This window comes from Carassius auratus, unplaced genomic scaffold, assembly GCF_003368295.1.
Source record: "Carassius auratus strain Wakin unplaced genomic scaffold, ASM336829v1 scaf_tig00010005, whole genome shotgun sequence".
In the NCBI taxonomy this organism is placed as follows: Eukaryota; Metazoa; Chordata; class Actinopteri; order Cypriniformes; family Cyprinidae; genus Carassius; species Carassius auratus.
Genome location: NW_020524098.1, coordinates 115,068 through 136,588, shown reverse-complemented (window position 1 = coordinate 136,588; position 21,521 = coordinate 115,068). Strand labels below are relative to the sequence as shown.

Genomic DNA, 21,521 nt, shown 5'->3' with positions numbered 1-21,521 from the left:
GGGCTTCAGGGTTAACATGTTCACTGTAGTGCCCTTAAGCTGTCCCACCTCTTCTCTGAACACTTCAGTGTGCCTGTCTGACAACTTTACAGCTGGAGTCATTGTTACTTTATTTACCAGTTGTGGCAGCAACCCAAGTCTCTTAGCCAGCCACGGCCCAACAAATTTGGCCCTGGCCCTTCTACTAGGCCCATTACCAGTTTTCTTTTCTACTTCCTGGTATGTCACTCTTCCTGTTACCTGTCCCAGAACCCCCATCTTCTCACCTATATGTCTTCAAGTTCATATTGCATGACCTCCACTCTGGCATTTCTGTTCTTTTCCAAAGCATCCAAAGCTTTTACAAAGTATTGTTCCTTGCTGATTATTGTGACACCACATCCTGAGTCAACTTCAAACTCCACTTCCATGCCATTCACCTTTAACTTTTGTGTGATAGAAGCCACTTTAGGTAGGTTTTGAGATAAACTGTAAATTGTATTGATGTCACTTGCATACTCTACATCACTCACTTCCTCCTCTTTGACTAAAAATGACCTTCTACCTTTCTCTGTTTCCTCTCTGACCACTCTTTGTCCTTCATGCTCGTTTTATGTGTCCACGCTTCACACGTTTACGACAGAGTTCACTCACAAACCAGCATTCCTCAGGTGCATGATTTCCTTTGCATCTGTAACACACAAAGTCTTTTTTCGGGCCTTTCTTGTCTGCCAAATACACTCTATACACCGACATTTGTCCTTTCAGCATCCATGTTGTTTGTGCTGTCTCCTCTGTTAACATCAATTGTAAATCTTTAACATTTTTGTTTGCCAACTCCAAGAACTGTACGGCTGTTTTAAAAGATAAAAATCTCACATTTATTGACCACAAAGTGTGCCTTACAGCATATTTACTCATGGTGCATATGACTAAATGATGTTTGCTCTGAACAGATACAAATATGGGCCCGTAAGAAAGCCATCGAAGACGGCCATGGTGATTATGCCTTGAGTATAACTGGGCCAATCCTCAAGTTTTTTGAAAACTATTACAGTGTACCATATCCACTTTCAAAATCAGGTATGTTTACACATCCAAATCATCTCTTGGAAATTATTGCCTGGGGTAAAAAATAATAAGCAAGCATTTTTAATTCTCGACCTTGAAGACCAGATTGCCCTGCCTGATTTTTACTTTGGGGCGATGGAGAATTGGGGTCTGGTGACGTACAGGGAGACAAACCTTCTATATGATCCAGTCATCTCCTCCAATGCAAACAAAGAGAGAACGGCCACCATTATAGCCCATGAACTGGCACACATGGTACTCTCATTTATAAAAATATGATATATAACGTTAATGGTTTTAAATAACTATAAAATGTGTAAAATAATCATATTATGACTTGTTTGTTTGTGTTCTTGGTCAGTGGTTTGGCAACCTTGTGACTCTAAAGTGGTGGAATGAAGTTTGGTTAAATGAAGGTTTCGCGTCTTATGTATCATATCTTGGTGCAGACTTTGCTGAATCGTCCTGGGAAGTGGTGAGTGTTCACAAACTAATGAACTTTTAATGGCTTTACTGCACCTTCCAATGGTTGGTCAACTAAAACAACATTTACCAGGCATGAACTTTAATTTACATCTTTTAAAATGTACTTTGTGTTATTCCATAAAAACAAATTTCATGTTCATATGACAAAACAGGCGCTTAGCCGCTAAATATTTGAAGTAAACACGTATACTACTACCTTCGCCCACACATCTTGGTTTCTGTGACTTGTCTCCACACTAACAGAATAAATAATAAAATTCCCGCGTCGCTTACGTCACCTAGGATTTGGAAGAAAAAAAATCAAGAAAAAAAAAAAACAAATTATAAAAAATCAACATTGTACACATTTGAGAAGATTTAGAGAAAAAAAAACATTTATTTGCACTCTATCGTAATTATTATTGTCTTTCTCAATTATCGCTCTCACAGAAAGACTTGATCATCCTTAAAGACGTACACCGTGCTTTTGCTGTGGATGCTCTGGCCTCCTCCCATCCCCTGTCTTCGAAGGAGGAAGATATTATAAAACCAGAGCAGATCACCGAGCAGTTTGATACAATCTCCTACAGCAAGGTGCTGTACGTTCGATAACCTTCACTTTAAAATCCATTGATTATTACTAGTATCAAACTCTTTTCTCTAACCTGCAGGGGGCGTCGGTGTTGAGAATGCTGTCAGACTTCCTTACTGAGTCTGTGTTCGTGCAAGGACTAAATGTGAGCAAATTACAAATGTATACAGTTACTTTACATTAAATTACAGTTACTTTACATCATATATATATATATATTTTTTTTTTTGTTTTGTTTTGAATCTGCTGATATTTTTCTCTCTAAAAGACATATCTCACCATGTTCGCCTATCAAAATACAGTCGGTGAGGATCTGTGGAACCACCTTCAAACTGTGAGTTGCATCAGAAATAAAAACCTGTAATCTCATACTAATTTTAAACAGGTAAATTATTAGATTAAAATTGAGGCCTACCACAAATGACTAAATCCCAACTAACTCAAAAAGTTTGCCAGTACTTCCATCTAGTGGCTGAATAATCACTCTCATTTACCACATCTAGGCTGTTGATGTGAGTGGAACAGTTCTTCCATTAAGTGTCAAAAAAATCATGGACCGCTGGGTTCTTCAGATGGGCTTCCCGGTGGTCTTGATCAACACTACGACAGGCCAGGTCTCTCAGATGCACTTCCTTCTGGATCCTGAGTCTTCCTTACAGAGGCAGTCTCCATTCAAGTAGGTTTAAATACATGCCTAAGCTACCTGAACAGGATTTGTTGTTTTTAGATCTGTTTTGTGTGTGTGTGTGTGTGTGTTATGTCTATTTTTATTTTATTTTAAAGTTATGAATGGATTGTACCCATCAACTGGATGAAGGCAGAGGTGGAACAGTCACGCTTTTGGCTCACAGAAAAAACTGGTAGGAACACAAAATAAGTTTTACGCTGTTATTTGTACGTATGACTGGGACAAGCTCATAATTTTTAAAAAAATAAATAGGTTAACATGATTGTCTTTTCATATGCAGTTTATCACTCTGATATGAAGGCAACTGGAAATGAATGGGTGCTGGTGAATCTGAACATTACTGGATATTACAGAGTAAACTATGACACTGAGAACTGGGAGCGTCTTCTGAATCAACTGACAGAGAACCATACGGTAAAGACACAGACATGTGATTGAAATCACAGACCCAGTATAGAATAAAAATTACACGACAATTATCACTTTTTTTTGTTCATTTTATTAAAGGTCATTCCAGTCATCAACAGAGCTCAGATAGTGGATGATGCATTTAATCTTGCAAGGTAAAAAAAAAAAAAAACATAAAGAGAATTGGGGTACAATTTATTTAGATATATACTTTAATTTATTTGTACAAGCACATTTGAATTAAATCAGTTGCATACTTTATTATAACTCTTTTTCAAGGGCAAAGATAATTCCTGTCACTCTAGCCCTAAATACTACAAAGTACTTATCTGAAGAACGAGAATACATGCCATGGCAGTCTGCGCTCAACAACCTGGATTATTTGTACCTCATGTTTACACAAACTGATGTCTATGAACTCTTACAGGTCTGCTCTAATAATTCTTATATATTAGCATTTGAAACTCATAACTTTATTTTTATTTGAATATATAAAGTATATGCTGATTTCAGAGTAGTAGTAATATGAATTTAGCAGTTTTTGTTGTTGTTGTAGAACTACACCAGGAAGCAGGTGACCCCCCTTTTTGAACATTTTAAGACTATTACCGAAAATTGGTCGCATGTGCCCACTGGCCATACAGACCAGTAAGTGATCCATAACTATTTTTGTAATCAATAATGAAATCTCATTCAAAATTTTGTTGCAATTAACTATTCCAATTAAATAATTGGCATGTATTTATATTTTTTTTCCTTGTGTAGGTACAATCAAGTTAATGCCATTAGATTTGCCTGCAGCACTGGTGTAGATGAGTGTAAAAATCTCACTAAAGGCTGGTACAAACAGTGGATGGACCAAGCAAACCACAACCCGTGAGTTTATTAGAGCACTCAGTATTTGGTCTTCTAGCCAAGCAATCCAATGTTATATACTGCAGGGAAAAAAATCAGTCCACATTATTACATATATCTAATTCAGATCTCTTTTTTTCCAGAATTCACCCCAATTTAAGGTCTGCAGTGTACTGCAGTGCTATTGCCTCAGGTGGCACTGCCGAGTGGGACTTTGGCTGGCTGATGTTTAAGAACGCCACCATCGGAATAGAAGCTGATAAACTCATTTCAGCCCTGGCTTGTGCAAAGGATACCACACTTTTAAAAAGGTTTGAAATATATTGTTCTTTGGGAACAAATAGCATCTTTTCAAAGGAATAACTTTAGATATTTTCATTTGAATTGTCATAAATATAGGTACCTTGGATACACGCTTGACGCATCGATGATCCGTAAACAGGACGCTTCCTCTGTTATTGTGTATATATCCAGCAACCCGGATGGTCAGACATTGGCTTGGGATTTTGTCAGGAAGAACTGGGTGTATATGTTCACAGAGTGAGCTTTATGAACAACACAAATCCTCATATACAAGATAACTGCAACATTTTAATGAATTGAAATAAATGCAGTTATGTGGTGAACAGAATGAATTTGTGTCCCTAGGTACGGTGTGGGGTCTTTTAACTTTGCCAGCCTTATAAGTGGCATAACCAAAACATTTTCAACTGAATCAGAACTTGAGCAGGTGTGTATTTTCTATAGCTACACAATTAATGCTATAACATTTTGCAAACAAAAACTCATGTGAAGATGCTTGAAACAGGTTGAACAGGTTAGCCTACTTGTCTAATTTGTTTTGTTTTTTTCCCCTCTCATATCTTTCAACGTGCAAAGCTTCTGCAGTTTAAGAGAGATTCAGAGATCGGCTTTGGATCAGGGACTGCAGCTCTGGAGCAGGCCATCGAGAAGACAAAAGCCAATATAAAATGGGTGGCTGAAAACCAGAGAGAAATCTCAGACTGGCTGATGGCTGAATCTGTTTAAAATCCACAAAGACAAAACCTTTGTGTATATGTGTAATGATAAAGAGAAACATTTTTGCATTGCATTACCAGGTGGGCAGTGTATATAAAGAAAAAAAACTTTACAAATATTTAAATTGTTATGATGTTAATTTTGATTGTTACATTTTGATTTGTTCTGTAATCATATACATACTCTGAAGGAACCACAACATGGTCATATGGCACTCTACTCTTCTGTTGTATCATATAAAAATAAACTTAAAGTTTAAAATATTTCTATGAAGAATCTGACATTGTTGTTGACATCATTCTGTATACTTTTGAATGCATACTACAATAAAATTTTTTGCTTAAACATAGGACGTTATATTCGCTGTAGTCTCTGTAGAAAGTTACAGAATTGTAAAATAAAAGTATTGTCTATCGTTGCTGTGTTAATATTTTGTATAGTAGAATAATGACAGTTACAGAGCATATGCAAATTGTGGCTACGCTTAAAATGAACGGAACGCTGAAAACAATGCATGCTGATTCAGAGAAGCAAATTATCCTTTTCTTTCGAAATCGAGAGCAACAGTCGGTAAACAAAGTATAACTTGTTACTTTTTAGAATATACTAGATGGAGATCATTTTCAATAAGATAAGAGATACGGAACTAGAAAAATCCTATTTTATTATTATTATTTTGTGCAAGAAACTTATGCCTGTGAAAAACTGATGAAAAGTCAGTGGGGAAATTACATTTCACATTGCACCACTAAATCTGCAGGGGTCGCTATTTTAAAAGGAAACTTCAGAAGTCAGGTCCTAAGCCATGAAATTGATAATTTAGGTAGAATGGTAATATTACATGTTAACATTGATCAAACTCATTTCACTCTTGTGAATTCATATGCCACCAATAATAGATAATTTAACTTTTTTTTTTTTTTACAAATATTGAAACAAATTAGGAATACATTTCCATGGCGAATGTTGACACATTAGAATAACATATAAGATTGTTTTTAAATATTGTAGACTACAATGAATTAATTTTAGATGATAGTTTTATTTTTATTGATTTTCACAAGTCAAATAATGGCCCTTCACATAAAAAAAGTGATTTTCAAGGAATTGCTTCATTAGGGAGAACTTTTAAGTTGTGTCAGTTTGCCGAAGACACTACATTATTTGTAAAAGATTTGCATGAAATCATTAAAGCAGTTATCTCTATAAAATAATTTTCAGAAGTATCAGGTTTAAGAATGAATATGAATAAATCAGTTCTGTTTCCTCTCAACAAATGTTTTATTATTATTATTATTACTATTATTATTATTATTTCCATAATATTCCAATTAAAAACCAAGTAACATGTCTGGGATTTGTTATATGTAAAGATTAATATTTGCGTAGTGATTTAAATTTCAATCCAATTATTACTAAATCTAGTAAGAGGTTTAGTGATTTGTCAATTCAGGGGCAGGTACTTCTGTCAAAAGCTGAAGGTATTTCCAGATCTATACATCCTTATCATTGGATATTCTTCCTAAAGTTACCAAGCAATTGGATAAAATGCTTATTGATTTTATCTGGAAAAACAAGACCTCATTACCTGAGAAAATAAATTTTATGCAACTCCAAAGATCATGGTGGTCTAGATGTGTTGAGTTATGATACGTAAAACAATGTATTTAAAATAAATAGGCTTATTCAAAATTTTAAAAATAAAGACAGTATTTGGAACTCCTTTCCCAACTATTTGTTCAAGCAATTGGGTGACCTAGAATTATTGTTGAAGTGCAATTATTCAATTACAAAAATACAGATGAAGCTTGCAAAAATTCATAAACAAGCTCTTATGGCATGGACTCTGGCCTACAAACATAATTTCTCACCAAGGAGGTACTAAATTTGGAACAACAAAGACATCTTGTACAAAAATAAATCTTTATGTTTTGATTACTGGTTTGAAAACAATATAACAGCAGTTAGCCAGCTCATGAACAATGATGGAGTTCTATGAACATATAAAGAATTTTTGAATAAATGTAAAATACCAGTTAAACCTAAGGAATATGCAGTTGTAATGGATGCAATCCCTCAAAAAGTTTTCTTCCTTCTCAGAAATGCATCACAGGAGAAAGATTTGAATTTTGAAGAGATCAAGAGTAAAATATTCATTGGTAATACAAATATTATACAGGAATATACTTAATAACATTATCCTCCAGCTCGCTTTTTCTTGTCTTCTGTATTTGGAGATGTGAATTGACGTAAAGCTTGGCGAACAGTAGACAAATTCTATATTAATAATAAAGTAAAAGAGGTTTCTTTTAAAATCCAGTTAAACGTGCTGGAACGCTTTAAATTAGAAATGGATTACTCTTGTGATTTCTATAAAGGTGAAAAGAAAACTATTTTAAATTTATTTTTTCATATACAAAAATATTTTGGATTGATGTGGAGTTTTTATTAAGAAAATATTGGACATTCCTTTGCAGTGGAGTGGATTTGATGTAATATACTCCAGTGATCATGGATTTGACAAAGATGAAGCATATTTCACATGCACAACAAGTGAATATCAATGAATGCCAGACGCTGCTCAGTTTAAGTCAAGAAAAAATGTCAACAGTGAAAAATATACAAGGCAACCAATTGCATTCAACAAAACATTTAATTAAACATTACATCCTGTGAGAGGGTAGATACACTTTCCTTGAATGTGCGGTCTTCAAAGAGACTTGCTTGACTTCCAACAAGGAAGCTGTAAGTAATGCAATAGTTACTTGAATTTATATTTACAAAGATGTATTCTGCTTTCATGTGTATACATTCCATTACACAAATGGGACTGTTAGATTAAAGTTCAATGTGTTACCAGAGCAGCAGTGTAATGTGCTTCTTTCACAAAAAATTTTAGAGCCATGAACATGAGTTATGCAGCTGAAATTCTTCACTGTATTCTAAATAACAACTTAAAATCATGACTTCAGTTTTTTGGTCAAAAGTCAGTCTCAAATGGTTTCACATGTCAGCCTCTTCAATTTAAAAATAGATTAATAATCTTTCTTTTTGCAATTATACTTTTTATTTGCTGGGATCATCCACATTTATGCTACATATCCTATCATCACAATGCACTGTCTAACAAACGATCTGTGTAGCTTTAATGACTAAATTAACCAAATAACAACCTTGCAAGATACAAGTTAGCTATGTTATCTAGTTGAGCTAGTAAAAAAAAACAAATTCTAGTTAAACTAGCTAAAGTTAATTGTAATCAGGTGTACTAATACGGTCGCGAACAAGTGTTAATCACTTTAACAACAAATCTAAAAACCGACGATAAACGTTGTATGCCAACAAACTTGAAGAAAAATTATAATCATCAGATTATGGTTGCTAATATTAGTTAAGTGTTTGTTACATAAGCAGCGATTAAGAGTCTACCTACCTCAGGCTCCCATAAACATTAATAAAGCTGGCTACATAAAATACAACTATTATATAGATTCATGAGAGGTCGGCAAATGCGTTCAAATGTCGAAAATACAGTAATTTCATCAATTTACCAGCGAGCGTACTTCAGAAACATTGAAAATGTGTGGAGTTCAGCGCTGGAACTATCAGTGTTTGGAACTATTGTCTGCTCCACGACACGCGTTACTTCCGCATTCCAATCCAAAGTTCCTATGGCAGTCTATGGGAGTGTCGCAACTCTGTTTTTTCAACGGCTCTGGGTACAACCATAGACAGTAAAAGTGTCCTGCGTGTTTCGCTGAAGTAGCCCCGATGACGCTCAGGAAAAACTTCTTAAACCTAAAATGACGATTCGACAAGATTAGATCTCTTGGATTTAATGGACACGGTGACGGATCACGCAGCAGCAATACCACACCGCAAGTTTACATAACATGAAGTGTCCCAGCTGGAACGGTTCATTGCATTTTTCACCAGATGATTCTCAAAACTTGAATTTTCAAAATTCTCTGCGATTATTAAAAAACAACATATGTATGTTCTAGGATAAGATTATCCTAGATGTTTTCATCAAAAGCAAAATGAACACAGCCTGTGCCTTTGTGCTTTTCCTTTTGCTCTTGGTCTCTGTTTCAGCAGGTATGATTTCGCCTACTTGATAAAGAAACACGTTATTCACATGGAATTCATGTTATAGCATTGCGCAGTTGCCTTGAAACATTAGTTATAATGTAATAGAGTAAGAAAAATACGGCAGTAGCTATTTACACTAAGTGGAATTATTAACATACTTTCTTAGCTTTCCTATTTACAGTAGGCTAAGTGCAAGTAGCACTAACAGTAAAAATGTACAGTGAAAATCGTGATATATTCTATTTACCATGTAAAAGTAGCAGTTCTTTGCAAAAGGCAACAAGTGTAAATGATAATTAGATGCTAGTTATAGTTTATAATGGCAGATACATTTGCACCTCAGTATTGTTATACATTAACAGGATGCAATAATAACAGATTGTAAATTATTATATTTATTACAATTATAAGACTAAGTATCTTATATAATTTTCTTATATAGAAAATCAATTGTTATTTTGTATATATAGAAACTCTGGGTTTATCGAAGAAAACCTGCTCCTGACCAGGTTAGGTTCATAGAGTAAGTTACCATGGTAACTGACTCTGAGTATAAGTTAACTCTCTTTCAGAAACGGGCTTGACTTACCCTGCTTTCTCAGGTTTCACAAAGCTCCCATTCTGAAACAGAAAACCTAGAGTTTCCATCATTTCAGGGTTAACATACTAAGAGTTTCCACTTAACCTCCTTTTTGAAATGGGCCCCAGATAGTCATCTTTAAGATGTCAGTTTTACATACGTTCTAAATCATGAACATCTTAAAGATATTTTCTTAATGTTTATTTGACATCTTATAGTAAACGTTCCATTGATAGTTCAGATGACCAAACACTCTAAAAAACATGTATTTCCGATGTAAATGCAGATGTCAAATAGATGTCTCTGTGATGTATCTGTGCTATCAGGTTTTAACATATGACACTAGAACCTTCCACTGATTAATTAATTAACAAATATGTTGTCTGTTGTTTCAGGTTCTCATACTTTGACGGGGCTTGCAACATACATTAGAGAAAACGCATTTAGTGCTTCATTGATGTTGGATGACATCACTGTAGGATATTATGATTCAGAAACAAAGATCTATGTTGCAAGAGGAAATACTACAAACGAAGATGATGTCATAGATCCAAATATCGTCAGGACTGTAGATGAAAATGTGCTTAATCATTTTCAAAAAATATCACGTCGCCTGAGACCTGTCAACGAAACCGAAAGTAAGTTCAGTTGGCTATAGTGATTTGGCTCAGATATTGCAGGATTGGTTTATATCACTGTGTTTGATGTTTGTAAATGAAAGATCTGTAAATACATTAAGATGCATGAAAATTATGTTAAGTAAAAAAGGTTTGGTTTTGTAACAAATACATTTTTAGTTTACGATAGATGTTAAAATAATTCAGCTGTGATTCACACTCAAATTCACGATTTATTTATTGTTATATTCGTTTGCAAATGAAGAAAATAAAAACATACGTTTTTGCTCACAGGCGTTCTTGCTTGCAGGCTTTCTTATCTCCACCCATTATTTAAACAATTAATTCTATTTTAACATTTATCTACAGGATTGACTAACACACAAAACAGAAACGCATCGACTCAGGAGTCTCATAATCCAAAACAAACAAACAAACAAATAAATACATAAACCATGCCAAATCGGTTGTGCAGATTATTCTGCTGTGGTGACCCCTGCTGGGAGCTAGCTGAAAGAGAAACAGAGTTTATTGCAAGACTTTTTAAAGGTCTCCTGAGGCCAAATGTGTTAAAATATCACTGTCTTTATTTCCTAACAGGTTATGAAGTTCATCAGGTGGTGACGTTTTGTGAACAGAGTGACAATAACCTTGGACAAATAACCACCAAAACCGCTTATCAAGGCTCTACATTTGATGAGCTGCATTTTTTCGATGGCAAATTCACATATCAGCTATTTTCAAATTACACTGAACCAGAAAAAATACGGAATCTAGAACGGTCCAAGTCACGTCTTGAGAATTTCTATTACCCAGCCTGTATAAAAATGCTGAAGAATTACCTTAAAACGAGAGAAACTCAACTAAACAGAAAAGGTATAATGATATCTACAACCAATAGCCATTTTTTTATAGTTCAAATTCCCTCATTACTATTTTTCTCTGCCCTTCCTTCCTTTTGCAGTGAAACCGCTAGTCAGACTCATTCAGAAAGCAAACTCAGATTCTGGAGGGTCTCGTGTGAGTTGTTTGTCATCAGGATTTTACCCTCGTCACATCAACCTGACCCTGTTCAGAGATGGACAGCCTGTATCTGATCATGAGATCACTGGAGGAGATCGGCTGCCCAATGCTGACGGGACGTACCAGATGAGGAAGAGTCTGGAGATCAGTGCTGCAGACAAACACAAATACACCTGCTCTGTCACACACCTCAGTCTGGACAACACACTGGACAACACTTTGGGTAATGAGCTCTTACAGAAAACACAATCTAACAGGCAAGACAAAAACATTTAGAGTCATTCTCTCAGTCTGTGGTTGATGTTTCAGAGTTTGATCACAGGAAACCATTTAAATCAGTCATTAATTCAGTTTTGACACTGATGATGGTAATTGGTAATAATTAGCAGCTGCGGTAATCAGATGTGAAGACATAAAAAATGTCTTTTCATTTTCAATGTTTTTTTATTTTTGTATTTAGATTTCAGTGAACCGTTTAAATCAGTGATCCTCTCAGTGCTGATAGTTTTGGCTCTGGTGTTGGTGTTTGGGACTGGAGTCGTCATATATATATATATAAGGAGGAAGAGACGAGCAGGTAGGTCAAAAACTGAAATGAATGACTAGTTTTATTTAGAAAATCCTTGACTTTTATGAATAATTTATTACTACTTTGTAGATTCATCTAGAAGTGGTTATTCTGCTGCATCTAGTTTATTAGTTTAGTTTAGTTAAGTTTATTGATTTAAATGATTTTATTATCTTTTTGCATATTCAGGTCATTGATTAAACATTTTTTTCAGCACCCAAAGAACACGTTGAAACATGACTTCATGACTCATGACTTGATGCTACATGGACCAACATCTTCAAAAAAATGAAAAAATAAGTTTTGACAGTTGCTCACATGAACAATATTGTTAGTCTTTATGTGCCGTTTTAACAATTGTCCTTAAAACACATTGTGATCTGCACACATTACAAGTGACATGTGCAAGATGGTGCCTGTGTGTTTGTCGGTATGCCGTTTATCTCGTCACTTTTTAGATATCCATTCAGGCTTCATTCAGGACGGTGACGAATCTGCTTTCTCTGCTGTTGTTAATGCTTTAATGCACCTATAATCACCAAGTATTACTACACATCAAAAGTTTGTTAGAGAGTCAACCCAGAGACTGTCCCATTGTTACTCCTCGTTCTCTCGAACTTTGTCCTTTAAACTGTTGTTGTTTTTTTTAGCTCTATGAGATGTGTTGGAAAAGGAGGTGGAGTGGCTATGGTTTTCAGGAACTGGTTTAAATCTCAGTCCGTCTCTGTCAGGAACTTTTCTACTTTTGAATCTCAATGTGTTAATATATATTCTTCTACTAGGTTATTGGTTATCCGTTTTGGTCTACAGGCCCCCAAAGCCAGATAAAGGTTTTATAAAAGCGATTTCTGTATTTGTTTCTCATATTGTCACATTATACCTGAAGGACATTGCTGGACCCTTGCTGGATCCTCTTCAGTTTACCTGAGCCAGGGTCTGTAGATGATGCAGAAAACATGGGGCTGCATTATGTTCTGCAACATCTAGACACACCAGGGACTTATGTGAGGATCCCGTTTGTGGACTTTAGCTCAGCCTTTAACACAATCATTCCTCTAAAGACCCCTCTGTCAAGCTCCTGAAGTTTGCAGACAACACCACACTCATTGGCCTCATTCAGGATGGTGATGAATCTGCTTACAGACAGGAGGTTAAAGAGCTGGCTGTCTGGTGGAGTCTTAACAACCTGGAGCTTAACACGCTCAAAACAGTGGAGATGATCGTGGACTTCAGGAGAAACCCCCCTGCACTCCCCCCACTCACCATCATGAACAGCAGTGTGACTGCAGTGGAGTCATTCAGGTTCCTGAGCACCACTATCTCTCAGGACCTGAAGTGGGACATTCACATTGACTCCATTGTGAAAAAAGCCCATCAGAGGTCGTACTTCCTTCGCCAGCTGAGGAAGTTTAACCTGCCACAGGAGCTGCTGAAATAATTCTACTCTGTCATCATCGAATCCGTCACTTCAATAACTGTCTAGTTCAGCTCAGCTACCATATCTGACCTCAGAAGATGGTAGTCTGGACTGCTGAGTGAATCATTGGTACAACCAGGGCCGTAGCAAGGGTTAGCGGGGCCCCGGTGCAGGTTGTACCAGTGGGCCCTGTCTGAAAGTGTTTGATTTGTATGTTCGTTCTGTTTATTTGTTTGTGCTATTTAAACAGTGTTTACGTTTTTTTTTCAAGCTTGTAAGTGTCCAGGTACATAAACCGAGCAATTAAATGTAAAATACCACTGTAAGAAATAAATATACAGTCAAACCAAAGTTTATTCAGACACTTTCAACATTTCTTTCATTATCAGTTTATTTGCTATAGTTAAGAAAATGGTAATAAAATATTACAAGAACTCAGTTACACACACACACACAATTATAATCCTTGCAATAGACTAGTATGGAAATGTTAGAAAGTATCTTGGGAATAGGTAATCAAAAAATGAAATGGAGTTGGTATGTTAATGCGCACTGTACTCTTGGCTAAGTGATAACACTGATCATAATGGTAAGATAATAGAAGGAATTATGGATTGGAAAAATAATTGTAGAGCTACTAGAATTGACTTGGTTCAGGGTAGGTGTTCTTATATTGATTTTACATTGGTGTCAGAATGTTTGGGAGGACTCTACCATACAAAGTGATCACTATTTGATTAGTTGTAAAATAGGTGTAGCTGTTAGTGAAGATTTACAGGAAAAGATAGGTAGATGTGTCATGATTCTGCCTTCATGTCCTGACTTTTCTCTAGTCTTGAGGCAGGATCATGACAGACCCGTGTTTGTGTACAAGCACATGGCCTTGTCTTTGGGCCATGTGCTTGTGTTGTCTCGTCCCCTTGCCCCGCCCCCCTTGTTATCCTAGTCTTGTCGTGATTGCCTTATCTGTGCCACCTGTTGTGTCTTGATTAGTTCCCCTATTTAGATCCCCTAGTGTGCTCTGTCTTTTGTCGGTCTTTTGTTGTGATTGTGATTGTGATTGTGATTGTGATTGTGATTGTGATTGTGATTGTGATTGTGATTGTGATTGTGATTGTGATTGTGATTGTGATTGTGATTGTGATTGTGATTGTGATTGTGATTCATATCGGGAGTGCCTCTATATGTTTCTGAATCCCTGAAGAAGTCTTTGTATTACCGTGAGTGTTTGTTTATAGTTAGTGTTTAGAGTCCTTGTTTATCTTGTCAGCCCGGTCCTGTTTGGTTATTTTGTATCTACCCTAGTCAGTGTTTTCCCCCTCGTGAGTTTTGTTTTCCCCTTTTGTGTTAATAAACCCTCTGTGTAACCTGATTCCTGTCTGCACTTGAGTTCCTCCTTTGCCACACCCTGACAAGATGGAAATTTTAAGAGTTAAATGGGGAAATGGAGGAAGAATATAATGATAAATTATGTAAAGCATTGTACAGTACAGCTGAAGAGGTTATTGGGAAGAGTAAAGGGGAAATAAGAAATCCGTACCATGGTGGACTGAATTGTGTAACAAAGCAATACAAGCCAGAAATAAGGCTTTTAAAAAGTTTGGGAAGACGTTTAGATTTGATTTGATTTTATATAAAACAGCACAAGCGAATGTGAGGAGGGTAATTAAAGATGCTAAAAAGAATTACTGGAGAAATTATTGTAATTCTATAGGGGAGGAGGTTAATGTCAGTGAAGTATGCTGGGTGGTTTTAAGACGTTTTAAGACATTTTGGAATTCCTGTTTTAAATAACGGGGAAAGAATAGCTGTGACTAATGCTGATAAAGCAGAAATGTTAGCAGAGGTGTTTGTTAAAGTACATAGAAATAATATATCAGAGGAAATGCAAATAAGTTGAGAAAACCAAACCAAATAAATGGAACATCCAAATATTAGGATTGAGAAAATGCCTTCCAATGTACATCTTGATGTGGAAATCTCATTAAATGAATTAAAGCGAGCTGTCGGTAGAGTAAAAAAAAAAAACCTTTGCCAAGAAAGGATGAGATATGTTATATGATGATCAAAAATGTATCAGATTTTTCTCTAAATTGTATTGCATCTTTTTAATAAAGTGTGGAGATCAGGGAGACTTCCTTCTTCTTGTAATTACCGTTTTAAAGCCAGCCAAGAACAAGCATAATGCTGAAAGTTATAGACCTACAGTATAGCATTAATGTCAAAATTTGTGTAAATTAATGGAACGTATGATCGTGTGTAGAGAACTATATGTTAGAAGGAAAAAAGAGATTATTTCACCTTATCATATGGATTTCGTACAGGACGAAGTACATTATGCTGTTTTAGCTGTTTTAATTTAGAAACTGACATAATAAAGGCTCAAGTTAATAAAGACATGGTAGTAGGTATCTTTTTTGACATTGAAAAAGCATACAGCATGCTTTGGAAGGAGGGGCTGTTAATAAAGTTTGAACAATTAGGAATTGAAGGCAGAATGTTTAACTGGATTAAATATTTTTTACTTAATAGTACTTGGGGCTTCATATTCCAGGGTATATAAAATGGATAATGATACTCCACAAGCAAGTGTGTGCAGTCCACTATTGTTTAATATCATGATAAATGATGTGTTCCAGAATGTCAAAATTGATATAGGAAGGTCTCTCTATGCTGATGATGGAGCGATATGGAAAAGGGGTCGTAATGTATATCATGTGACAAGAGTCATACAATCAGCGGTTAATGAAGTGGAATAATGGGCTAAAATTTTTTTTGACTTTCGGTTACTAAAACTCAGCTAGTTTGTTTTGCGAAGAAGAATCATATTCCATAAATAAAAGTGAAGTTATATGGACAAGTACTTGAACAAGTTAGATATAAGATATCTAGGAATATGGATGGATTCCAGGTTGACCTTTAAGACACATAACAAGAAGTTGATTGATAAGTGCAAAAAACAGTAATAATGTACTTGGATGTCTAACATGAATAGAATGGGGAGCTAGTTGGAAATCTTTACTAAGAATATATAGTGCACTGATTAGGTCAGCAATTGATTATGGAGGCATAATTTATGGATCTATTTCTAAATCTCTGATTTAAAAGTAGAAACTGTTCAGGCACAATCTTTAAGAATATGTAGTGGAACTTTCAGATCTTCTCCAATATAAGCCATTCAAGTGGAGCTGGGACAAATGACTATAAGTTTACGAAAATTCAAATAATCTATGAATTATTGGATAAATGTAAAAGGGCATTCAGAATTACATCCAGTAAAGGACATTTTGAAGGATTGCTAGGAATATAGGAAAAATTAAATCAAAAGTTTTGGTTGGACAGCAACTAGAGATCCCACAATTTTAGGTATTGCAGAAATCTCAGTTAGTCCCTCTGTTGTAATGCCGAATATTTCTCACTGGTTGCTTCCTTGCCTCAAGTAGATTTTCATCTACAATGGTTAAGAATGAGAAAACAATCTAACGAGGTTGTTGTTCAACAATATCTGGATCAAAATTACTCTTATATAAATTTCATAATAATGCTACCGGTTGGTTTATTTATTTATGGAATTTATTTATTATATCATTATTATTATTATTATTATTTAGTTATCCCGTTAATGCTTCATACTCCAGTCCAGTTGGTGGCGGTAATACACCACAAGTTTGCTTGTCAACCGCCATTAAATCGTAGAAGAAGACTGGGGTACCCTTACAAGTTTTCTGCGTAATGTATTTGACCGAATTTGGCACCGATAACGCTCAGGCGCAAGTTCTTAAACATAGATGACGATTCGACAACATTCAATTTCTTGGATTTAACGGACACACACACGCGGCGGCAAAGTTCACACAGCAAGTTTTAGAGTCGCGGTTAGGGCAGGGTCGAACGATTCATAGCATATTTCACCAGATGATTATCAAAACTTCAATTTTCTAAATTCTCTGTGATTATAAAAAAAACAACATGTATGTTCTAGGATAATATTATCCTATATTTTTTTTGTCAACAGCAAAATGATCACAGCCTGTGCGCTTGTGTGTTTCATTTTTGCTTTCGGTTTCTGTTTTAGCAGGTATGATCTCACCGCATAGCCTACTTGATGAAGAATTATGTTGTAATTTGTTTTGAATATTATTTTATATTATAGCATTGCGCAGTTGCCTTGAAACTAACCCACTAATTTTACGTTGCTAGCGTGTGTGTGTGGGCATGTTTTTGTGACATATCAGGACACAACTCTGTATAATGACATGGGTATGACACAGGTATTACAAGGAGAGGGTGACTTATGAGGACATACCCATGTCCCCATTTTTCAAAACGCTTATAAATCATACAGAATGAGTTTTTTTTGAGAAAGTAAAAATGCACAAAGTTTCCTGTGAGGGTTAGGTTTAGTGGTAGGGTTGGTGAATAGCGATAGAATATACAGTTTCTACATTATAAAAACCATTACGCCTATGGGATGTCCCCACTTTTCACAAAAACAAACGTGTGTGTGTGTGTGTATGTGTGATAGGTTTGTATGCATAGACAAATTAATTAACCGATGTTTTGTCTTTTCAGGTTCTCATATTTTGACGGGGCTTGCAACATACATTAGAGAAAACGCATTTAGTGCTTCATTGATGTTGGATGACATCACTGTAGGTATTATGATTCAGAAACAAAGATCTATGTTGCAAGAGGAAATACTACAAACGAAGAGGATGTCATAGATCCAAGTACCATCAAGGATGTAGGTGAAAATGTGCTTAATCATTTCATAGAAAGATCACGTCGCCTGAGACCTGTCAACGAAACCGAAAGTAAGTTCAGTTGGCTATAGTGATTTGGCTCAGATATTGCAGGAATGGTTTATATCACTGTGTTTGATGTTTATAAATGAAAGATATGTAAATACATTAAGATGCATGAAAATTATGTTAAGTAAAAAAGGTTTGGTTTTGTAACAAATAAATTTTTAGTTTACGATAGATGTTAAAATAGTTCAGCTGTGATTCACACTCAAATTCACGATTTATTTATTGTTATATTAGTTTGCAAATGAAGAACATAAAAAACATACGTTTTTGCTCACAGGCATTCTTGCAGGCTTTCTTCAGTGTGATTCAATCCAATATCTCCACCCATTATTTAAACAATTAATTATATTTTAACATTTATCTACAGGATTGACTAACACACAAAACAGAAACGCATCAACTCACAAGTCTCATAATCCAAAACAAATAAATACATAAACCATGCCAAATCGGTTGTGCAGATTATTCTGCTGTGGTGACCCCTGCTGGGAACTAGCTGAAAGAGAAACAGAGAGAGTTTATTGCAAGACTTTTTTAAAGGGTCCTGAGGCCAAATGTGTTGAAATATCACTGTCTTTATTTCCTAACAGGTTATGTAGTTCATCAGGTGGTGACGTTTTGTGAACAGAGTGACAATAACCTTGGACAAATAACCACCAAAACCGCTTATCAAGGCTCTACATTTGATGAACTGCATTTTTTCGATGGCAAGTTCACATATCAGCTATTTTCAAATTACACGGGACCAGAAAAAATACGGAATCTAGAACGGTCCAAGTCACGTCTTGAGAATTTCTATTACCCAGCCTGTATAAAAATGCTGAAGAATTACCTTAAAACAAGAGAAACTCAATTAAACAGAAAAGGTATAATGATATCTACAACCAATAGCCATTTTTTTTTATTTATAGTTCAAATTCCCTCATTACTATTTTTCTCTGCCCTTCTTTCCTTTGCAGTGAAACCGCTAGTCAGACTCATTCAGAAAGCAAACTCAGATTCTGGAGGGTCTCGTGTGAGTTGTCTGGCATCAGGGTTTTACCCTCGTCACATCAACCTGACCCTGTTCAGAGATGGGCAGCCTGTATCTGATCATGAGATCACTGGAGGAGATCTGCTGCCCAATGCTGACGGGACGTACCAGATGAGGAAGAGTCTGGAGATCAGTGCTGCAGACAAACACAAATACACCTGCTCTGTCACACACCTCACTCTGGACAACACACTGGACGTCACTTTGGGTAATGAACTCTTACAGAAAACACAATCTAACAGTGAAAACAAAAACATTTTGAGTCATTCTCTCAGTCTGTGGTTGATGTTTCAGAGTTTGATCACAGAAAACCATTTAAATCAGTGATTAATTCAGTTTTGGTCTGATGTTGGTAATTGGTAAAAATAAGCATCTGCGGTAATAAGATGAGAAGACATAAAAAATTTCATACATTTCCATTTTTCCATTTCTTTTTTTTTATTAGATTTCAGTGAATCAAAGAATCAATCAGTGATCCTCTCAGTGCTGATAGTTTTGGCTCTGGTGTTGGTGTTTGGCACTGGAGTCATCATATATATAAGGAGGAAGAGACGAGCAGGTAGGTCAAAAACTGAAATGAATGACTACTAGTTTTATTTAGAAAATACTTGATTTTTATGAATAACGTTCTTTTGATTTTAAAGATTCATCCAGAAGTGATTATTCTGCTGCTCGTAAGTATATTCTTCAAACCTCCTTTTTTTATTTTTTATGAATGAATGAAAAAAGTTAAACAGCTAAAAAAGCTAAGTTTATTGATTAAATTATTTTATTATCTTTTTGCGTATTTAGATTTTTCATTTAACTTTTTTTTCAGCACCTGAAGAACACACTGAAACAACAGCGTAATCAAATTAAATTTCATGACTTGATGCTACATGGATCAACATCATCAAACTATCAAAAAAATGAGTTTCGACTGTTGCTTGGGTTTATAATGAAATAATATTATTAGTTTTTATGTATGCCATTTTTAACAGTTGTCCTTAAAACACATTGTGATCTGCACACATCACAAGTGACATTACAGAGGTGTCTGGATGAGGATTAGGAGAGAAGTTTACATTTCTTTGGCTCAACTTCTACTTATCCCATCACACATTCCTATAGTTACTGTGGTTTATAGACCTACCTGCCTCGCTGTTCCTGGGATGTGAGCTGTGCCTGATATCTGCCCATCATACCGGACCAGTGGCAGTCGGCTGATGTCTGCACTTCTCAATTGCATCTCCAAAGAAGGGGTGTGAATCTTCAAAATATTAAATCATTGAAGTATGTCCATCAGTCACAAGTAAAAACTTATGTCTCCCACGTTATGGTCTTGGCTATGGCCAGATCTGTGTCTAATTAAATCTGTGTCTTTTATTTTAAATTACTTTTTTACTAGACACAAATTTGATTTCTTATTTTTAACTGAGATCTGGACTGGAGTGGGTGAGTCGTCTGTTTTTGGTGTCCTTTAGTAAATAAATAATGTTGACGTTCGAGCACTCATGCGTGCGTTTACAGCAAATCCAATCTATTCGATCTCAAATCCAATCCATTCGATCCAATCTATTCGACCTCCCTCAATCTATTCGATCTGCCAAATCCTTATACATGTTCAAAACTGTCTTAAAACAACATCTTTTAAATTCAAGTAAAGAGCATTTTTAAAGGGGTTAGTGTTTATGTATGTTTATGTGCAGGCCCGTCGCGACAAGGCAGGCAAACCAAGCAATTGCTTGGGGCCCCGAGCTGGCCTGGGGCCCCAAGACAATGACTGGTTAAGAATAAAATGCAACGACACTGTGTGAGCGCCCCTTTGATCGTCAATGCAGTAACGTGTAATTAGACTGTTATCGGGATCCCCCTCAAGGGGGCCCCTCTCAGTAGTCGCTGACAGCAGCCAGCCAACCACGTGATCTCACGTGGTGGACTAATATCTGTAAATATTAAGGCCCCGTCCACACAGAGAGGGAGCTTACCCCAATCCGATCTTTTTTTTTCCTTGTCTCGAAATATCCGCATCCACACGAAACCGCAAAATGATGTAGTATACATCCCAGACCAGTATGTGGCGCTGTAATTCTGCCACAGAGATACACTAAAAACAGAGAAGAAGACTTGGACTATGCTCATAAACCTTGCACGTGGTACTCAAACGAACATGGAACAATACATTTATTAATCAGTGTTAATGTTAGTTAATAAAAAGACAATTGTTCAGTGTTTGTTCATGTTTTTGTTGCTGTTACGTGACGTAGAGCTGTCTGACTAGGGGGAGACGTGGGCTGATGACGTCATCGTTTCAGGAAATATA

General features: G+C 35.9%; 2 protein-coding genes across 2 annotated transcripts; both read left to right on the top strand.

Moving 5' to 3' along the window:
* The first annotated feature begins 581 nt into the window (after positions 1-581).
* LOC113072723 (aminopeptidase N-like) lies at positions 582-5,341 on the top strand. Its single transcript, XM_026245689.1, has 18 exons — positions 582-650; positions 936-1,062; positions 1,151-1,305; positions 1,412-1,525; positions 1,966-2,109; positions 2,187-2,252; positions 2,376-2,441; positions 2,611-2,783; positions 2,891-2,967; positions 3,076-3,209; positions 3,303-3,358; positions 3,483-3,630; positions 3,760-3,851; positions 3,969-4,079; positions 4,202-4,369; positions 4,458-4,598; positions 4,707-4,788; positions 4,938-5,341. Exons 1-18 carry the CDS (start codon positions 582-584, stop codon positions 5,085-5,087), a joined length of 2,073 nt encoding a protein of 690 aa, XP_026101474.1. The 3' UTR covers positions 5,088-5,341.
* Positions 5,342-8,734: 3,393 nt separating this feature from the next.
* On the top strand, positions 8,735-21,003 carry LOC113072733 (uncharacterized). The gene is made up of 12 exons (XM_026245699.1): positions 8,735-9,176; positions 10,146-10,388; positions 10,968-11,243; positions 11,332-11,613; positions 11,851-11,967; positions 12,173-12,197; positions 18,032-18,189; positions 18,777-19,052; positions 19,146-19,427; positions 19,665-19,778; positions 19,864-19,893; positions 20,037-21,003. Exons 1-12 carry the CDS (start codon positions 9,119-9,121, stop codon positions 20,066-20,068), a joined length of 1,893 nt encoding a protein of 630 aa, XP_026101484.1. The 5' UTR covers positions 8,735-9,118; the 3' UTR covers positions 20,069-21,003.
* The last annotated feature ends 518 nt before the right edge of the window (positions 21,004-21,521 follow it).